A 14731-nucleotide genomic window follows, 5' to 3' on the forward strand; every position below is an offset into this window, starting at 1 on the left:
GCAGCGAACCGACAGAGCTGATGATGGCGTGTGTGCATGTATGTGTGCTTCAATGAACCCAGGCAGCTTAGTGAAGGAGAAGCACGGGTTACATTTTCAATTCAATGCCTTCATATAGTTCAGATACAATCATTTGAGGAAGAGAAGAAGAAGAAGAGACAAAGGTGAGCATTAGAAGAGAGAGATGGGTTAGGAGAAAAAACAAAAAGAGACTAAAAAGAAGGGCAGGAAAGCATGGGATGACTGTTACAGCTCAATTAACGGCGGGACATGAGATGGCCCCGCCACTGATAATGACAGAGAGAGTGTATGAAGAGGGGAGAGAGGGGAGAGAGGCAATAGCAGTGATCTCAACAGGATGTAAAGAGGAAGCTGGAGGGGGGAGACAAAGGAGGCGGAGGAGAGGAAATAAGAGCAGATACTGTTAAATCTATTCATGATTCATTATTACTCACTGCGGCTCAAAGCTGCCCTCCCTCCCTTGATGTCTCTCCCCATCTCTGTCTTTTTCTCAACTGCCCTCACTCCTTATTTCCTTTTCCACTGCTTTTCTTTTCTTGGCTCAAAATGTCTATAAAAATCTCTATCTGTTCTCTGCAGTCTGTCTCTGTCTCTTCTGAGGCTGCATCCTTCCTGTTTACCCTCTCCTCTTTCATCCGTTCAATTAATCTCTATCACATTTTTCCAGCATTAGCGGTCTTTGCCATCTTTTGCTTCCTTTCTTTTTTCTACTTCTCTTTCTCCCTTACTCTACATTTGCATTTTTTTCCTCTGTGGTGTTTCCTCCCCTTCTTACAGTCTCGTATATCTCCAATTAAGAAAAAAAATTATTTTATTATATGATCTCACTTTTTTTTTTTAAAGATTCCATTCCTTTTTCCAGCATCCCTTTTATAATTATCTACTATCTTTGTATGTTTCATCCTCATCCACTGTTTTTCTCCTGGCTTACTAGTTCTAGCTCTCTCAATATGAATTTGATATCCCTCTTTTACACCTTTTTCTGATCATATTCCATCACTCTCTCTTCCTTTTTGTTATTCTGTCTATTTCCAACCTGTGTTTCTTTTTCTACCTGATGCTTGACATTCTCGTTTCCTATCTGCCTTATATTTCTCTAACTGACTCTTCCACCACCTTTCACATCTACCTTGAATAAATTCACATACTTTCTTTTTCTCCCATTACAGAAATATATTTATATACATTCTACCTTTCCCCTTTTCATATTTCTGTGCTCACTCTTGTTCGCTGGTGACTGACACAATCCTTCATGCCTTTCTTTCTGTTATTACTCTGACCTGCCGGTGTTGTCTGCTGCTGCCCCCAACCTTTGGACCTTCTTCCCCTCTTTTCTTATTTTCCATACACTCCTTCCTCTGTCATCTTGTTCGCCTATCCCCCTTCCCCGCATACGCCCCAGCCTTCCCCCCATGTCTCAGAGGTGCTGCCAGCTCCCGAGTTCATTTCTTATTTTTGGCGGTAAGAGCTGACAGTCCGGTTCTGCCTGACTTTGTTGCCAACACCCCTCCCCTACTTCTGTCCCCCATCTTATTACTCTTTATCTATATTTTCTTCCCCTTCTAACCTATCCTATTTTTATTTCTCTCATATTTTAAATGATGCAGGTCTACATGCATTTTGCCTGGTGCTTTAGTTCAACAAAATTCAAACATAGATTGTCGTTTTTGTCATTGTGAACAAAATGGTCACGTTTAAGCCCATAAATAACATTATTACAGACCCGAAACAAGCAGTTAAAGGAGTCATATTTTGCATTTCCTTCCATATTCTATTTCCCAGTGATATATATTTAGCATTATAAAGCCATTTTTCTCCTTTTTGTTTCTGGAATAAGGTTATGTATTGCAAGAATATGGAGATATGATGTGTCAAAGATACAGGAGTTGTGATTCAATATATTCTGATATATTGTGACACAGTAAACAAGGGGAAATGTTGTTTCATGAGCCTTTTGTTCTTTGTGGTTATTTCTTTCATATCAACTATTATGTTGAGTATAGTCAAATGGCTGAATATACAGTATATTCCAACAGTTCAATCTGACAGTGAGGTGTTAAAACACTAAATGAACCAGTGTCATATTCAATTCATTATTACAGATCGGTGCTGTGTTTTTGATAATCATTAAAGTATCACAAAACTTAATATGGCAGTATTCATATTTTCATAATTAGTACAGGGTGTTTTGAGTTATTTTCCTACTGCTGACAGTGAAAAGGTCCAGTCCAAACATGGGAAATATTTATTATAATTTATACATTAACTAAATCTCTTAATTTGTTAGCAAAAGGGGATAACGTCATTAAATATTTTCATTCTACATTAAAAAATCACAACAAATTTTATTCTAAAATGGAATGCTTTAAAGTTACTTTCTTTAGCTACCACTGGAGAGTCACTATCAATTTTTTTTTTCAACATCCATATCAAGTCTTTGCTGGTCATTTATAGTATTCCATTACACCTAAACACTGGTGAAGACCACTAACGGAAAATATCAGGACATGAATGTTAAATATAATGAAGTTTTCTATGCTCTACTGCATTTCTAGTTAATCAGCACACAAACCCAACTTGAATCCTTAGAGTCAGAATGACCAGTTGCAGAAACGTCTGCAGGAAACGCCACAACAGATACGTTCCATCACTTCTAGAAAATTTCACATAATGATGAGATATAAACAGCATCACCAACCTGTCTTAAATCCATCAACACTTCATCACATGGCTTTCTTCAAAGTCTAGCTGTAACTGAAAGTGACCACTTTATTTTTATCTTCACTTCACCTGTCTGTCCTCTGCTCCACCACATGAACTGAAGAGAGGCGAAGCCAGAGAACGTTTAATGACAGCATATTGAAGTCTAACACTAAAATAAATTTTTGGGTTAAGAAATCTATTAGACTTAACCAATCCTTCTCTTATTATTCCAACAACGTGATCTATAGACTACAGTGTTTTCTGAAATGGTAAAACTGTCTGAGCACATTTTCAACTGAGAGACAAATGCAGCTTTCAAACAATAGCAGCACTTCAGAGGCATCGGATAGCTGCAATATTTTACTACGAAAACGCATGCTATTCACTTGCATAAAGCTTAGGTAAAAGGCTCCAGTGTTTAAACAGAAAGTACAACAGAAAGGCATTTTCAGTAGCGTCACCTAAACACAAAGACTTGGTCGGGATTAAGTATTGAAGATGAAGATTGTTTAAAATATTCCCAACTCTTGAACACATCATGGCTCATTCCAAACTAAAAGTTTAGATATAACAGAAGTACTGGATTCTGGAGTAAGTACGCATGATACACTGCAAGTATTTGGACAGACACCTACTGTTTGATGTCTCTGTGCTATAATTACCTAGCTTGAGGAATGACACAATAATTATAAGGTCAAAGTGTTGAGGCTTTCATTTGAGGGCGTTTTCAGAGATTGTTTCAAACAACGAACTGCTCTCTAAGTGCATGTGCCAAGTAAACTAGTTACTTTGTTTTCCATGTCAGAGTCCACAGCATAGACTGAGTTAACATGACAGATAATTTCAGACAGAGGGGGAGAGGAAGGCAGTCACCTCAAGGAAGATGCCATTTAATGGTATAATGATACTGTCAATCTAATGGAGGTCTGTCAACACAGAGGAACAGATCTCACATCTGCTATCTGACTGCCTGTCCCAGCATTCATCCGACTGCCTGTCTATACATCTGTAATTTGTCTGCGTCTGTCTTTCTTTCTTTCCCACACTGTGACCCAGGCACAAATTGGCTGCAAGTGTGGAAGTGAAAAGTAGACCCCGACTCCTGAGATCACATGCCGCTCATTAAGTACATATCTCCATTCAAGAGTACCGGAGCTCAGGAGGGACACGTGTGAAGGATACACAACTTGCAATGACCTTCTTCTGCTGGTCTTCACATCATTTAGAAGAACATGGTGGTTTATTTCACTCACCAATCTCCTCCATCCCACCCTGTAGATAAACCTTAGCTTTGTTGACAAGTGCGGGCACCTAACCCGTACTTGTCATAAACAGTTCATCAAAATATAAATTTGCCATTTTTTAACAGTTATTCCCAAATCCTTGTGTCGTTGTTTCCTCTCTCACAGCCGTCACTAGCTAGGCTTTATAATTAAGTGAAGAGCAGAACGCCCACACAAATGCAGTCAATGCGAGATACAATTATTATGCGCGATATACAGTACATTCTTTTTCTTTAACTTGATTCCTGCAGCTTGTGTTTTTATTCCATACAGACAGGCAGAGGTGAACGTCAGAGTGCTGTGGCACATTTTGTAGCTTTGAAATGCTGTTACATCAAGCTGCAAAGGTGTTCCTAATTTAGTCAAAATGCAATACATAAAAGAGGTTAGGGACGAGAAAATATAGCACGAACCCTCCCACACAGAATGTCACAATGGCACAAAATGTTTGTGTGAGTAAAATAACACACTCACCTCCTCCCACCCACTCAATAAATGCATCTGTCACACAGAGAGCACGGGGTACAGACTGAAAAAAGAAAAGCACCGAGTCGTCTTTCTTACCTGTTTGTGCATCTCAATGTTGAGACCGTAGGACATTTCGTAGTACTGTGGAGACAAAGAACAGATCATCGTTAGCGTTTTACACACTGAACACACTGAAAATCTCTTCCAACAACTCCCATTGAGCATCTGTTACTCAGTGAAGCTGCATATGCTGTTGTTTGTCTGTGTGGTTTTAATGAAAGCCAAAGAGAAAAAAGAGAAAGTGTGTGTGTGTGTGTGTGTGTGTGTGTGTGTGTGTGTGTGTGTGTGTGTGTGTGTGTGTGTGTGTGTGTGTGTGTGTGTGTGTGTGTGTGTGTGTGTGTGTGTGTGTGTGTGTGTGTGTGTGTGTGTGTGTGTGTGTGTGTGGTGGGAGATGGGGGGTGGTGGAAACTTTCGTTTAGGTGTATAAATAATGATGTATTTATGTCTCTGTGCAAGTTATGTGTGATAACTGTCCCCGCATTTGTTTGGCCAAGTGAGGACATTTTACAGTTTGACTATTCCTGTCTGTGCACAACTGTCAAGTAAGTCTGACTTTGTGTGTCTGTGTGTGTGTGTGTGTGTGTGTGTGTGTGTGTGTGTGTGTGTGTGTGTGTGTGTGTGTGTGTGTGTGTGTGTGTGTGTGTGTGTGTGTCTGTGTGTGTGTGTGTGTGTGTGTGTGTGTGTGTGTGTGTGTGTGTGTGTGTGTGTGAATGATTTGTACCGACTACAAAGTGAGGACAACAACATTTTCACTGCAGACTGAGGACATTTTTGCTGGTCTTCACAAGTTTCAGAGGGCTGAGGGTTGAGACCTGGTTTAAAGAGCTGGGATAAAACTGCAGAACATTCAGGCCTAATAAGCATGTCTGTCATGGTAAGGGGCTCAGGAATTCATCACGTCATGTGTGTGTGACTTGCTTAATGCTTGCTATATGTCTTGTTCTCCCTCATTTTTTGTGTGCTTCAAAATGTGTATGTACTCATCAGCAAAGTGCACTAATGGTGTTGGTGGTGAGGAGCAGACAGCGAGGATCCGTCACGGTGACAAAGGCAGCCCCTGCTGCTGCATGAGCAATGCTCCGACCAATGAGAGCAAGACACTAGTCTCTCTCTCTCTTTGTATTCTCTTGCTCATTTTTGCTCTATTGCTCTCTTCTCTTTCTACATTTACGATCCACCTCATTCAGTCTCTCCCTCTCACGCCTATCTGGATCTTTCAGAAGCTGTCAGTCCATCTTTTCTATCACCCCCCCTCCTCTCTCTAGTTATCACCCTCCTCTTTCTAGCTGTCAGATGTTCTTTCACTCTCCATTTCAGTCTCCCTATTTCCTGTCTCATTTTACTCACTTGCTATCTTTGTCTGTTTCTTCCCATGCATGTACCTCTCTATCTAAATTCAAATTTGCTTCACTGACATACTACATAGTCAGGTAATCAACTTCAAAGTTTATATACTGTATAGAATAAAACACCAGACTGAAGAAAACATTTCTATATTACACACTTCACTGTATTGAACAATATACACTTTGTATACAATACACTGCATACACTATGCTGCACATGGAAAAGACAAATAAGTGCAAAGTATGCATTTAAAAATAAATATATAAAATAACGTATAGGGAGAAAATTTTCTTAATGAGACCTACAAACAAAAATTGAACATATATGAAAAGGACCAAACTGTTCAGTTTCAGATGAGTGTTTTTTCACTGATTCTCACTGAGGCTGACATGCATTGGGATATTTTACTGCTTCACTGGCTTTGTCAGTTTTATCTTCAAATATACATATTATACTTGGATCTGAGAAAGTATTTGTTCCATTTTCTTTCTTTATACAATGTATAATGAATGTGCTTCATAAAAATATTCCACTAAGGTCCACATAGTGAAATATGCAGATTATTAATTTAAAGAAAAAGATAAAAAATAAACTCAAGACATATTTGTCATATTGAGCAGGGCTCGAAATTAACTTTTTTCTTTGTAGCACTGGTGCTCCCAAATTTATAAGTTTTTAGCACCAGCAAAGACTTTAGGAGCACCTACCCAAAAGCAAGGCAGTGACGGAGCGATAGAGACCGATCCGTCCATCTCCGTTCCGCGCGCCTCTCTCCCTCGCCCAGGAGAGCAGCCGCAGCTGCGCTCTCATTGTTTCCTGGCAGGACCGCGGTCCTGCTCAGACTGTTTCACGCACATTCTCCAGCAGGTCCACACTCATGTGTCCGCATCAAACAAACTGTCACGGTAGTGCATTTGAGGGTGCACACTCGGCGCCTACATGTTTTCCCAACATCCACATAAAACTGTATAAGGTACCCGGCTGTCAGGCCAGCCCAGTACCTGGACTGAACAATTTTGGTTATTATTGGATTGTTTTGTATTTTAAAACATCACTAAAAGATGTTTTATGTTGCCCCAAACTCCACCATGCCTTTAGTGAACATTCGTTTGCATTTTTCTCGGTCATTTTGCCATCAGCTCGGACTTCAGGGGATAATTCTGCCCTGTGCTTTGTTTCATAGTGGCGCTTCATGTTACCACTTTTAATTCATGCTATGTGTTCAGACCATATGAGGTAAAATGGTTTGGAACTGCCTGACGGAGGAATAAACATACATTTCGTCCACTCATTTTTAACCAGCGGTTTTCCTCATTAACCTCCCTTCGTTTGGAGCTATGCTGTCTCCATTCTTCTGTGCTCCTGTAGCGGTAAACTCACAGCGGTAGCGGCAGCGAGCTGTCTCACTTCCTGGTACGCTGACAGAGCAGGGTAGACCAACGATCTGATTGGCTGAACTGAGTGGAGCTATTACCGTACTAACTGGAGGAGCAGTGCCCGCCGTCTGTAGCCGCGAACTGCAAGTAAAAATGTGGCAAGAAAATCTACTCTCGTGAATTTATCATGGAGTGGTCACGGGTCCGGACAGAACCATCACTCGGTCCGGATCCGGACCACGGTCTGCCATTTGGTGACCCCTGCTCTATAGAGAAAGAGAAAGAGCGAGAGAGAAGAGGGAAAAAAAAGCGCACCAGATTTTTTTCCCTAGTCGCATAGATGCTCAAAAATATATTTAATAGTCGCACTGATTAAAATTAGGGCACATATGCGACCAAGATGGTCGCAATTTCGAGCCCTGTTGAGGCTTCAAATCATAAAATATCTATTTATCTATCATCTGTACTTGCTTTTATTTCATGGTAGTCCTCCGCTGTCATGCTCCTGTTCAGCCTCTCTGTTACCTTTCTTCTCTTGTGTATTCCCTCACTCCTGCCAACACCTTTTGTGTCTTGGCTGTTATTTCTCTCCCTTTTCCTTTCTCTTGCGTTCTCCCTTTTTAACTCCCTTTCTTTTTATTTATTTCTTGTCTCACTTTAGTCTCTATCCTTTACACTCAGTCTCCCACTCTCATTCTTTTCCCTTTAAAGCCTCTTCATCGATCACAATTCTTTTTTGTTTCTATTTCATTCTTACTCTATCCATTTTGTGTTTGGCATTCTCAATCTGTATATTTGTTTTTTGTACTTATCAAGCGCCACATCTATATCTTCTCCTTTCTCTCCCCCATTGAGCTCATCTCTGTTGTGTTTTGCTTTTCTATCTTTGTATTAATTTCATGGACAGAGACACACACAAATATATGTTGTTTTCTCAGCTGCCTCTATTCCAGCTCTCTCAATATGGATGATATGTGACACCTGTCTTTGTTCCTGTCTCTCTCCCTCCACCTCTCATCAGTCTCTTTCATCACCTCTCCATCATTACATCTCACTTCATCCCTCCCCATCTTTTTAACCCAATTCTTGTCTTTCTCATCTTAATAATTATCCCACCATCTCCTGTATCATCCTCTTCACTTCTGTCATTACTCTCCATTTCTGTTTTTCACTCTGTCCCATTTTATTCTCTCCTGTCTAATGACCTTTCATTTAACATCTCACTTTTTCCACTAGTTTAACAGCTGAATGCACCACAGAGGGCCAATGTATTTGAATTCAACCTTGTAAGGAACAATGTATTTCATGTCAGCTTCAGCTGGCAGTCCATCCAAAGCATTCTGCTACAACACAGCGTTAAAATGTGATTCATGCCAATGTATCCAACATTAAGAGGAGGAAATTTTTACTGAGCTGTATCTTTCAGGTTCTTGAAAACAGTCAAAAAGCAACAAAAATGAAGAAACAGGTAATATAAATTTATTCGTTCAATCATTCATTCATGAATGAATGAATAAATTCACAAGGTGTTATTCAGTGTGTCCTGCTGGGAGGTGGAACACAATCAGATACTTCATATGTAGTAAAGTTTGACTTTTTACTAGACTATCATTTAAACTATCCATCCATCCATCCATCCACTTCCGCTTACCCGGGGTCGGGTTGCGGGGGCAGCAGCTTAAGCAGGGAAGCCCAGACTTCCCTCTCCCTAGCCACTTCGTCCAGCTCCTCTGGGAGAATCCCAAGGCGTTCCCAGGCCAGCCGGGAGACATAGTCTCTCCAGCGTGTCCTGGGTCGTCCCCGGGGCCTCCTCCCGGTAGGACGTGCCCGGAACACCTTGCCAGGGAGGCGTCCAGGAGGCATCCTAACCAGATGCCCGAGCCACCTCATCTGGCTCCTCTCGATGCTGAGGAGCAACGGCTCAACTCTGAGTCGCTCCCGGATGACCGAACTTCTCACCCTATCTCTAAGGGAGAGCCCGGACACCCTGCGGAGGAAACTCATTTCGGCCGCTTGTATCCAGGATCTCGTTCTTTCCGTCATGACCCACAGCTTGTGACCATAGGTGAAGGCAGGAACGTAGATTGACCGGTAAATTGAGAGCTCTGCCTTTTGGCTCAGCTCCTTCTTCACCACGACGAACCGATACAGAGTCCGCATCACTGCAGACGCTGCACCGATCCGCCTGTCGATCTCCCGTTCCATTGTACCCTCACTCGTGAACGAGACTCCAAGATACTTGAACTCCTCCACTTGGGGTAGGATCTCATCCCCAACCCGGAGAGGGCACTCCACCCTTTTCCGACATACACACCTTTTGATTTGTGTTGTTACTTTTGATAATTAACTTTATTTAAACAATGCTCTTCTTACCACTGCTATCAGGATGAGAAAATTCTGTACATGGACACCAGATGTGAATCACCTCTCCACATTATAAAATACAGTATTTCACTAACATAATATAATAGAGCAATACATGTGAATGCATCACATAATGTGTTCTTCATTGTGCTTCTCTTATAGAGCAGCACTGACAGAAGCAGCACTGATAACAATATTAACTGCGATGGTTTTTCATCCCTGTAGAATAATTTCCTCTTTGCTTGCTTCTTTGGTGAGGTCAGACAGAGAACAGTGTCACCTCCAGGACAGCTCTTCAGGACAGTTCACAAGCCAGTTCATTTGTCAGGACTTAAAACTGAATCATTTATTCTAAAGGAGACAAAGTAGTGATTATTAGGTAGTGAGCAGTGGTGCAGACTCCTAAAACACCAGCAGGTGACAAGAAGCTAGGAACTGAATGGCTAATCCAGGCAAGACATAACACTGGTCAAGTTCATGATTAGAAAGCCCCAGGAAGGAATTTTACTGCATAACCAATTAAGTTAAATAGCTAACTGATGCAATAAGGATCTCCAGTAAAGAGATGGAGAGAAGTCTAGGTGACTGAATGTGGTGACAGGTGTCCTGTGGGTGTACGCTAGATCGCCATGAAGTGACTATTGTACTGTCTGTGCAGTCTGAACAGCTCTCTGGTGGCAATGCTCTATGGGAGTCTATTCTGTGCTTTGTAGTCTGTGAATGTGTGATTGCAATATGGAAAACAAATGAGCTTCAATAGTAATGGAAGCACACAGAAACACTCACAAATGTATTTAGTGAATTTATTGCAGCGCAAACTTGTATGCAAAAGCTTAATGCATGAGTAAAACAAAAAAAAACAGGTTTTCAAACATCTTCCATAGTTTAATATCAATTATGTAATCACGTGTTTCATAAAGAGATAAACTGTGTCCCTTATTCATAAAGGAAAACATGATATATGTTGTCTCTGACTTGATTAACCTGAGTGCCAAAAAGCATAAATATATCATCACATCCAGTTTAATCTGTGTACATGTTTTGGTTTATCAGGAACATGCAGAAGTATACAGTCTATGTTAACGATTTCATATTCTCTATATGTTAGTCTTAAATTGATTATGCTGCTGGTCTGTAATTGATTGCGGTGAATCCGCTATCTGCTTTATTCAGCAGTAATGGTTATACGAAAAAGTGTTTGCGAGACTTTGAACTTTTTGAGTGCATAATTTTTTTTGTGTTTTATAAAAAATGTTTATTACAAAACTTAATGTATTTGTCTCCATTTGTTTATAACTTTGTCAACTCAATTTGTGAGAGAAGTTTATATGAGTGTAGAGAGAAAAAAACTCTGGAGACTTAGATTGTTTTCATTCCCTTGTAAATGTTATCTAGACAATTTGCACATGTGCCATCTCACTCCTATTGTCAGTGCTCTATTTTATGTATTTTTTATCTATCTACTTGTGTTTTTAGTTACTGAATTTTTTTTTTTTTAATTGTGCTATTTTTAGCTCATTATATTAGTTCAACAGACACAACGCTTTAAAAACAATCAGGTTGCAATGTAGTTCCACTCCTCTAAACATCATATCTAAGTCTATCTCACACTAATAACGAACACAATTCAGTATCATTATATGGACAAGACCTATACCTTCATTCCCCAAAACAGCTTCTATCTCCCTCTCTTTCTTATTTATTCCTCTACTAGTCTTGTGATCCCTCCTCTTTCCACTCCTCAGTTCTTCAGGGAATGTTTGCTCTTTTGTTACCCCTTCCCTCCCTCCACCCTCATGGTGTTGAGAGAGTGTCAGATGGTGCCAGACTCTTTCTCTCTATCTTTTCGGTACATTCTGTGAAGAACGCTGGCAGACTTTAAAAATGAGCTTTAGGAAGTGGGTCTAATCCAAGGTGATTTATCTAAATGGGACATTCATGTGTGTGTGTGTGTGTGTGTGTGTGTGTGTGTGTGTGTGTGTGTGTGTGTGTGTGTGTGTGTGTGTGTGTGTGTGTGTGTGTGTGTGTGTGTGTGCGTGTGTGTGTGTAAAAGCATTGTCCATGGGGTCAGCCTGTCTCTTTCATCTGCTAGCCTGCACACACACACACACACACACACACACACACACACACACACACACACACACACACACACACACACACACACACACACACACACACACACACAAACAATAGTAAAACATTTATTAGCATGTTGTGCTAACTCTCATCAGAATAGGTGAGCAGGTCTGACTCCTCCGTTGTGTTCTGTCACCAGGTGATGACTAAATCCATCATGACAGACATTCAGTTTGTCTGCAGCTTCCTTTGAAGGCAGCCAAAACAACAACTGGATAGCTCTGACCTTGAATTTGATTGGAGCTTATAATCTGTAAAAAACACGATTGTGAGGGAGACCTAGTGCATGTCGATGCACAATTCTGTCCTGTTTGCCTCTTCTGCTCCAGACAGTTCAGACAGTTTTAAGGCTCTTAAGACTCAATCCTTCCCTACATCTGGCCCCACTTAAATCCCCCCTCCCACTATCGAATGGCAGAGTAACGTTTGGCTGAGAGGAACGATGTCTGTTCTGATTGCCCTCTTCCTTCCTGCTATCTTAAATCTCATTTCTGCTTCTCCCGATCTTATCGTTTTTCTCCTCTCAACCCTTTTTTATTCACCCTGTCACGCACCCTTTTTAGGGTTTGACAGTGTGCTTATTTAATTTTGTCCCTAAAACTAGACATGTATGAACCACTTCGGAGTTGCCCATTAAACAGAGTGAAGTGTGCGATCCCTGCAGTCTGCATATCAAAGTAGTGAACATGAATAACTTTGACAAAAACAAATGACCCCTGTTTTTTTCTACAGTGAAGACTTGACTTATAATGAAGCAATATTTTATTTTGACTGAAAAATAAAAATAAAAAGGTAAGGAACTGACCTATTTTTGTTGTGTATAAACAGGTTGTAATATGTGTAAGCATACCGAGAAACTGTTAGGAGACACAAATTTTAAAATTCTGGATGTGTTTATATTTGGTCCGTATTCTTTCACTTCATTCAGTGTATGCTCTCAAGTTCATGACGAAAGTTATCACTGAGTTTTGTTTTGCTGCTTCTTTTGCCTTTTGTTTCTCCCTTCCTTTACCAATGTCCCTTTTCTTCAAATAAAAAATGTTTGTCTCCCTCTCTCTCTAACAGTGTCCTCATGCCCTCTCTTTTATTTCTCTCTCCCTCTCTCTTTTATTTCTCTCTCCCTCTCTCTTTTATTTCTCTCTCTCCCTCTCCCTCTCTCTCTCTCTCTCTCCATTCATCTCCCTTATTATTTCTGCTGTCTCCCGCATTTCTTTCTCTCCTTCTTCTCCTTCTCTGAATCACCCCAACCCCCACATTTTCAAACATTCTTTGACTGTAATGTTGCTGAAGAGAACAGTGTCAGCCTGAATCAGAGAGATGAGCAGGGTGCAGAGCAAGAGGCTCAGAGCACCGCATTAACACACACACACACACACACACACGCATACACGCACGCGTGCATCCACGCACGCATGCACGCACGCACACACACACACACACACAGCACTTTCTCAAGACTGTGTGACATCCTTGACACGATTAGCAGTATTTTTCACTCATATAATTTACATCTAAGCGGTGTAATGTTTTTGTAGAACTACAGTGCACACCACCCTTAGTCACCCATTGGCTGAAGTTTCAGGTTAGGAATGATGGCCACTATCAGAGATAACCATATTTGGACAAAAACAGGGAGGAGCTGTGTAGAATATTCTTCTGATGTGACTAGGAATCCGAGCAAACGCCGTGACAGTGACTTGTCAGTAACAAGGTAGCCGTACCCTAAAGCATATCCTGCTTCATTGTCTATTTGAGTCTAAATGGGACCATAAGTTTCTAAATGAACGCTGTGTTGTATTGAAGAACAAAGACATTACCTCATTAGGAAACAATTTAGTCAAGTAATAAATCAAGTGACAAGTGGCTTCCTTTTCTTTCAAGCTTGCAATTAGATTTCTTCTTTTAGATGTGGAGGAATTGCCACTGTTGGTCATTAGAAAAAAAGCAGGTTCTCCATTCACGATTCCACCTGCTCATCATCAGCAATAACCATTCACACACAAGAGTGACGGTTTTTCAAATTAGGACATCACTCAGTGAGCATGAATTTCCGTCAAGGCAAATCAGTTGCCTCTTCATGTCAATGTACATAAAAGCAGCCATCTCAGGATAGTTCACCTCATAATGACCTCAATGACCATGAAAACCTGAACTCTTTAATGGAATAACATGGGTATCATTATTAGTTTTACAAAAAAGGCAAACTAAATCAGATTGTTTCAGCTACAGTCATATGAGCACTACAAAATTATTAAAAATCTTGACAATGTTTTGCATCATACTAACAGTTCTCTTCTGTTCCCTGCAGTGTTTTGTACCTTACACCTATATGTAGATGTACTGTATACACCCAAAGAAAGGCGACCTTATGTAATTTGTGTGTGTGTGTGTGTGTGTGTGTGTGCGTGCGTGCGTGCGTGCGTGCGTGTGTGTGTGTGTGTGTGTGTGAGACCTCCAGCAGACATGTCTCATTTATGCATTTTATTTAAGGGACTGGGCCATATGTGTCAAACTCTAGGCCCGCGGGCAAAATGTGGCCCGCCACACCATTTTATGTGGCCTGTGAGAGCGTAAAAGGTCAGAGTGTTAAGAATAGATAAAAACAAGTGTGCTCTGACCAAAATGCAGTAACCAAGCCCATTCTAATTTTTACAAAAAAGTTTTGAGCAAAGTTAATGTTCTAACTTGTGTTTGATGTTATTTGTCTTTATTCACTTAGATAGTTTGATCCTCTCATAGCCTTCAAATTAAAAGGATTTATCTTATAACAGAGAAACAAACAAAACTTTTTTTTTCTGTGCAATTGTAATGTTTGTAACTTGAATAAGTAATAAATTCAGAGTTATTTAACATGAAGGAGTAGTTATGTTTATTTTACATTACATTGAGTTACATTTATGAGTTACATCTGGCCTTTTGGTTACAGCCATTACGCTGAAGTGGCCCTCAGTGAAAATTAGTTTGACACCC

General features: G+C 40.5%; 1 protein-coding gene across 3 annotated transcripts in view; it reads right to left on the minus strand.

Annotated features, from left to right (window-relative positions):
* Positions 1–14731, minus strand: part of tle2b (TLE family member 2, transcriptional corepressor b) — a 66427-nt gene that overhangs the window by 36042 nt on the left and 15654 nt on the right. For all 3 annotated transcript variants that reach the window (XM_068318487.1, XM_068318484.1, XM_068318485.1), the window contains exon 4: positions 4572–4616. In XM_068318487.1, the coding sequence (XP_068174588.1) occupies positions 4572–4616 (45 nt within the window). The remainder of the gene's footprint in view (positions 1–4571; positions 4617–14731) is intronic.

The sequence above is a fragment of the Antennarius striatus genome, chromosome 7 (genome assembly GCF_040054535.1).
Source record: "Antennarius striatus isolate MH-2024 chromosome 7, ASM4005453v1, whole genome shotgun sequence".
NCBI classification, from domain to species: domain Eukaryota; kingdom Metazoa; phylum Chordata; class Actinopteri; order Lophiiformes; family Antennariidae; genus Antennarius; species Antennarius striatus.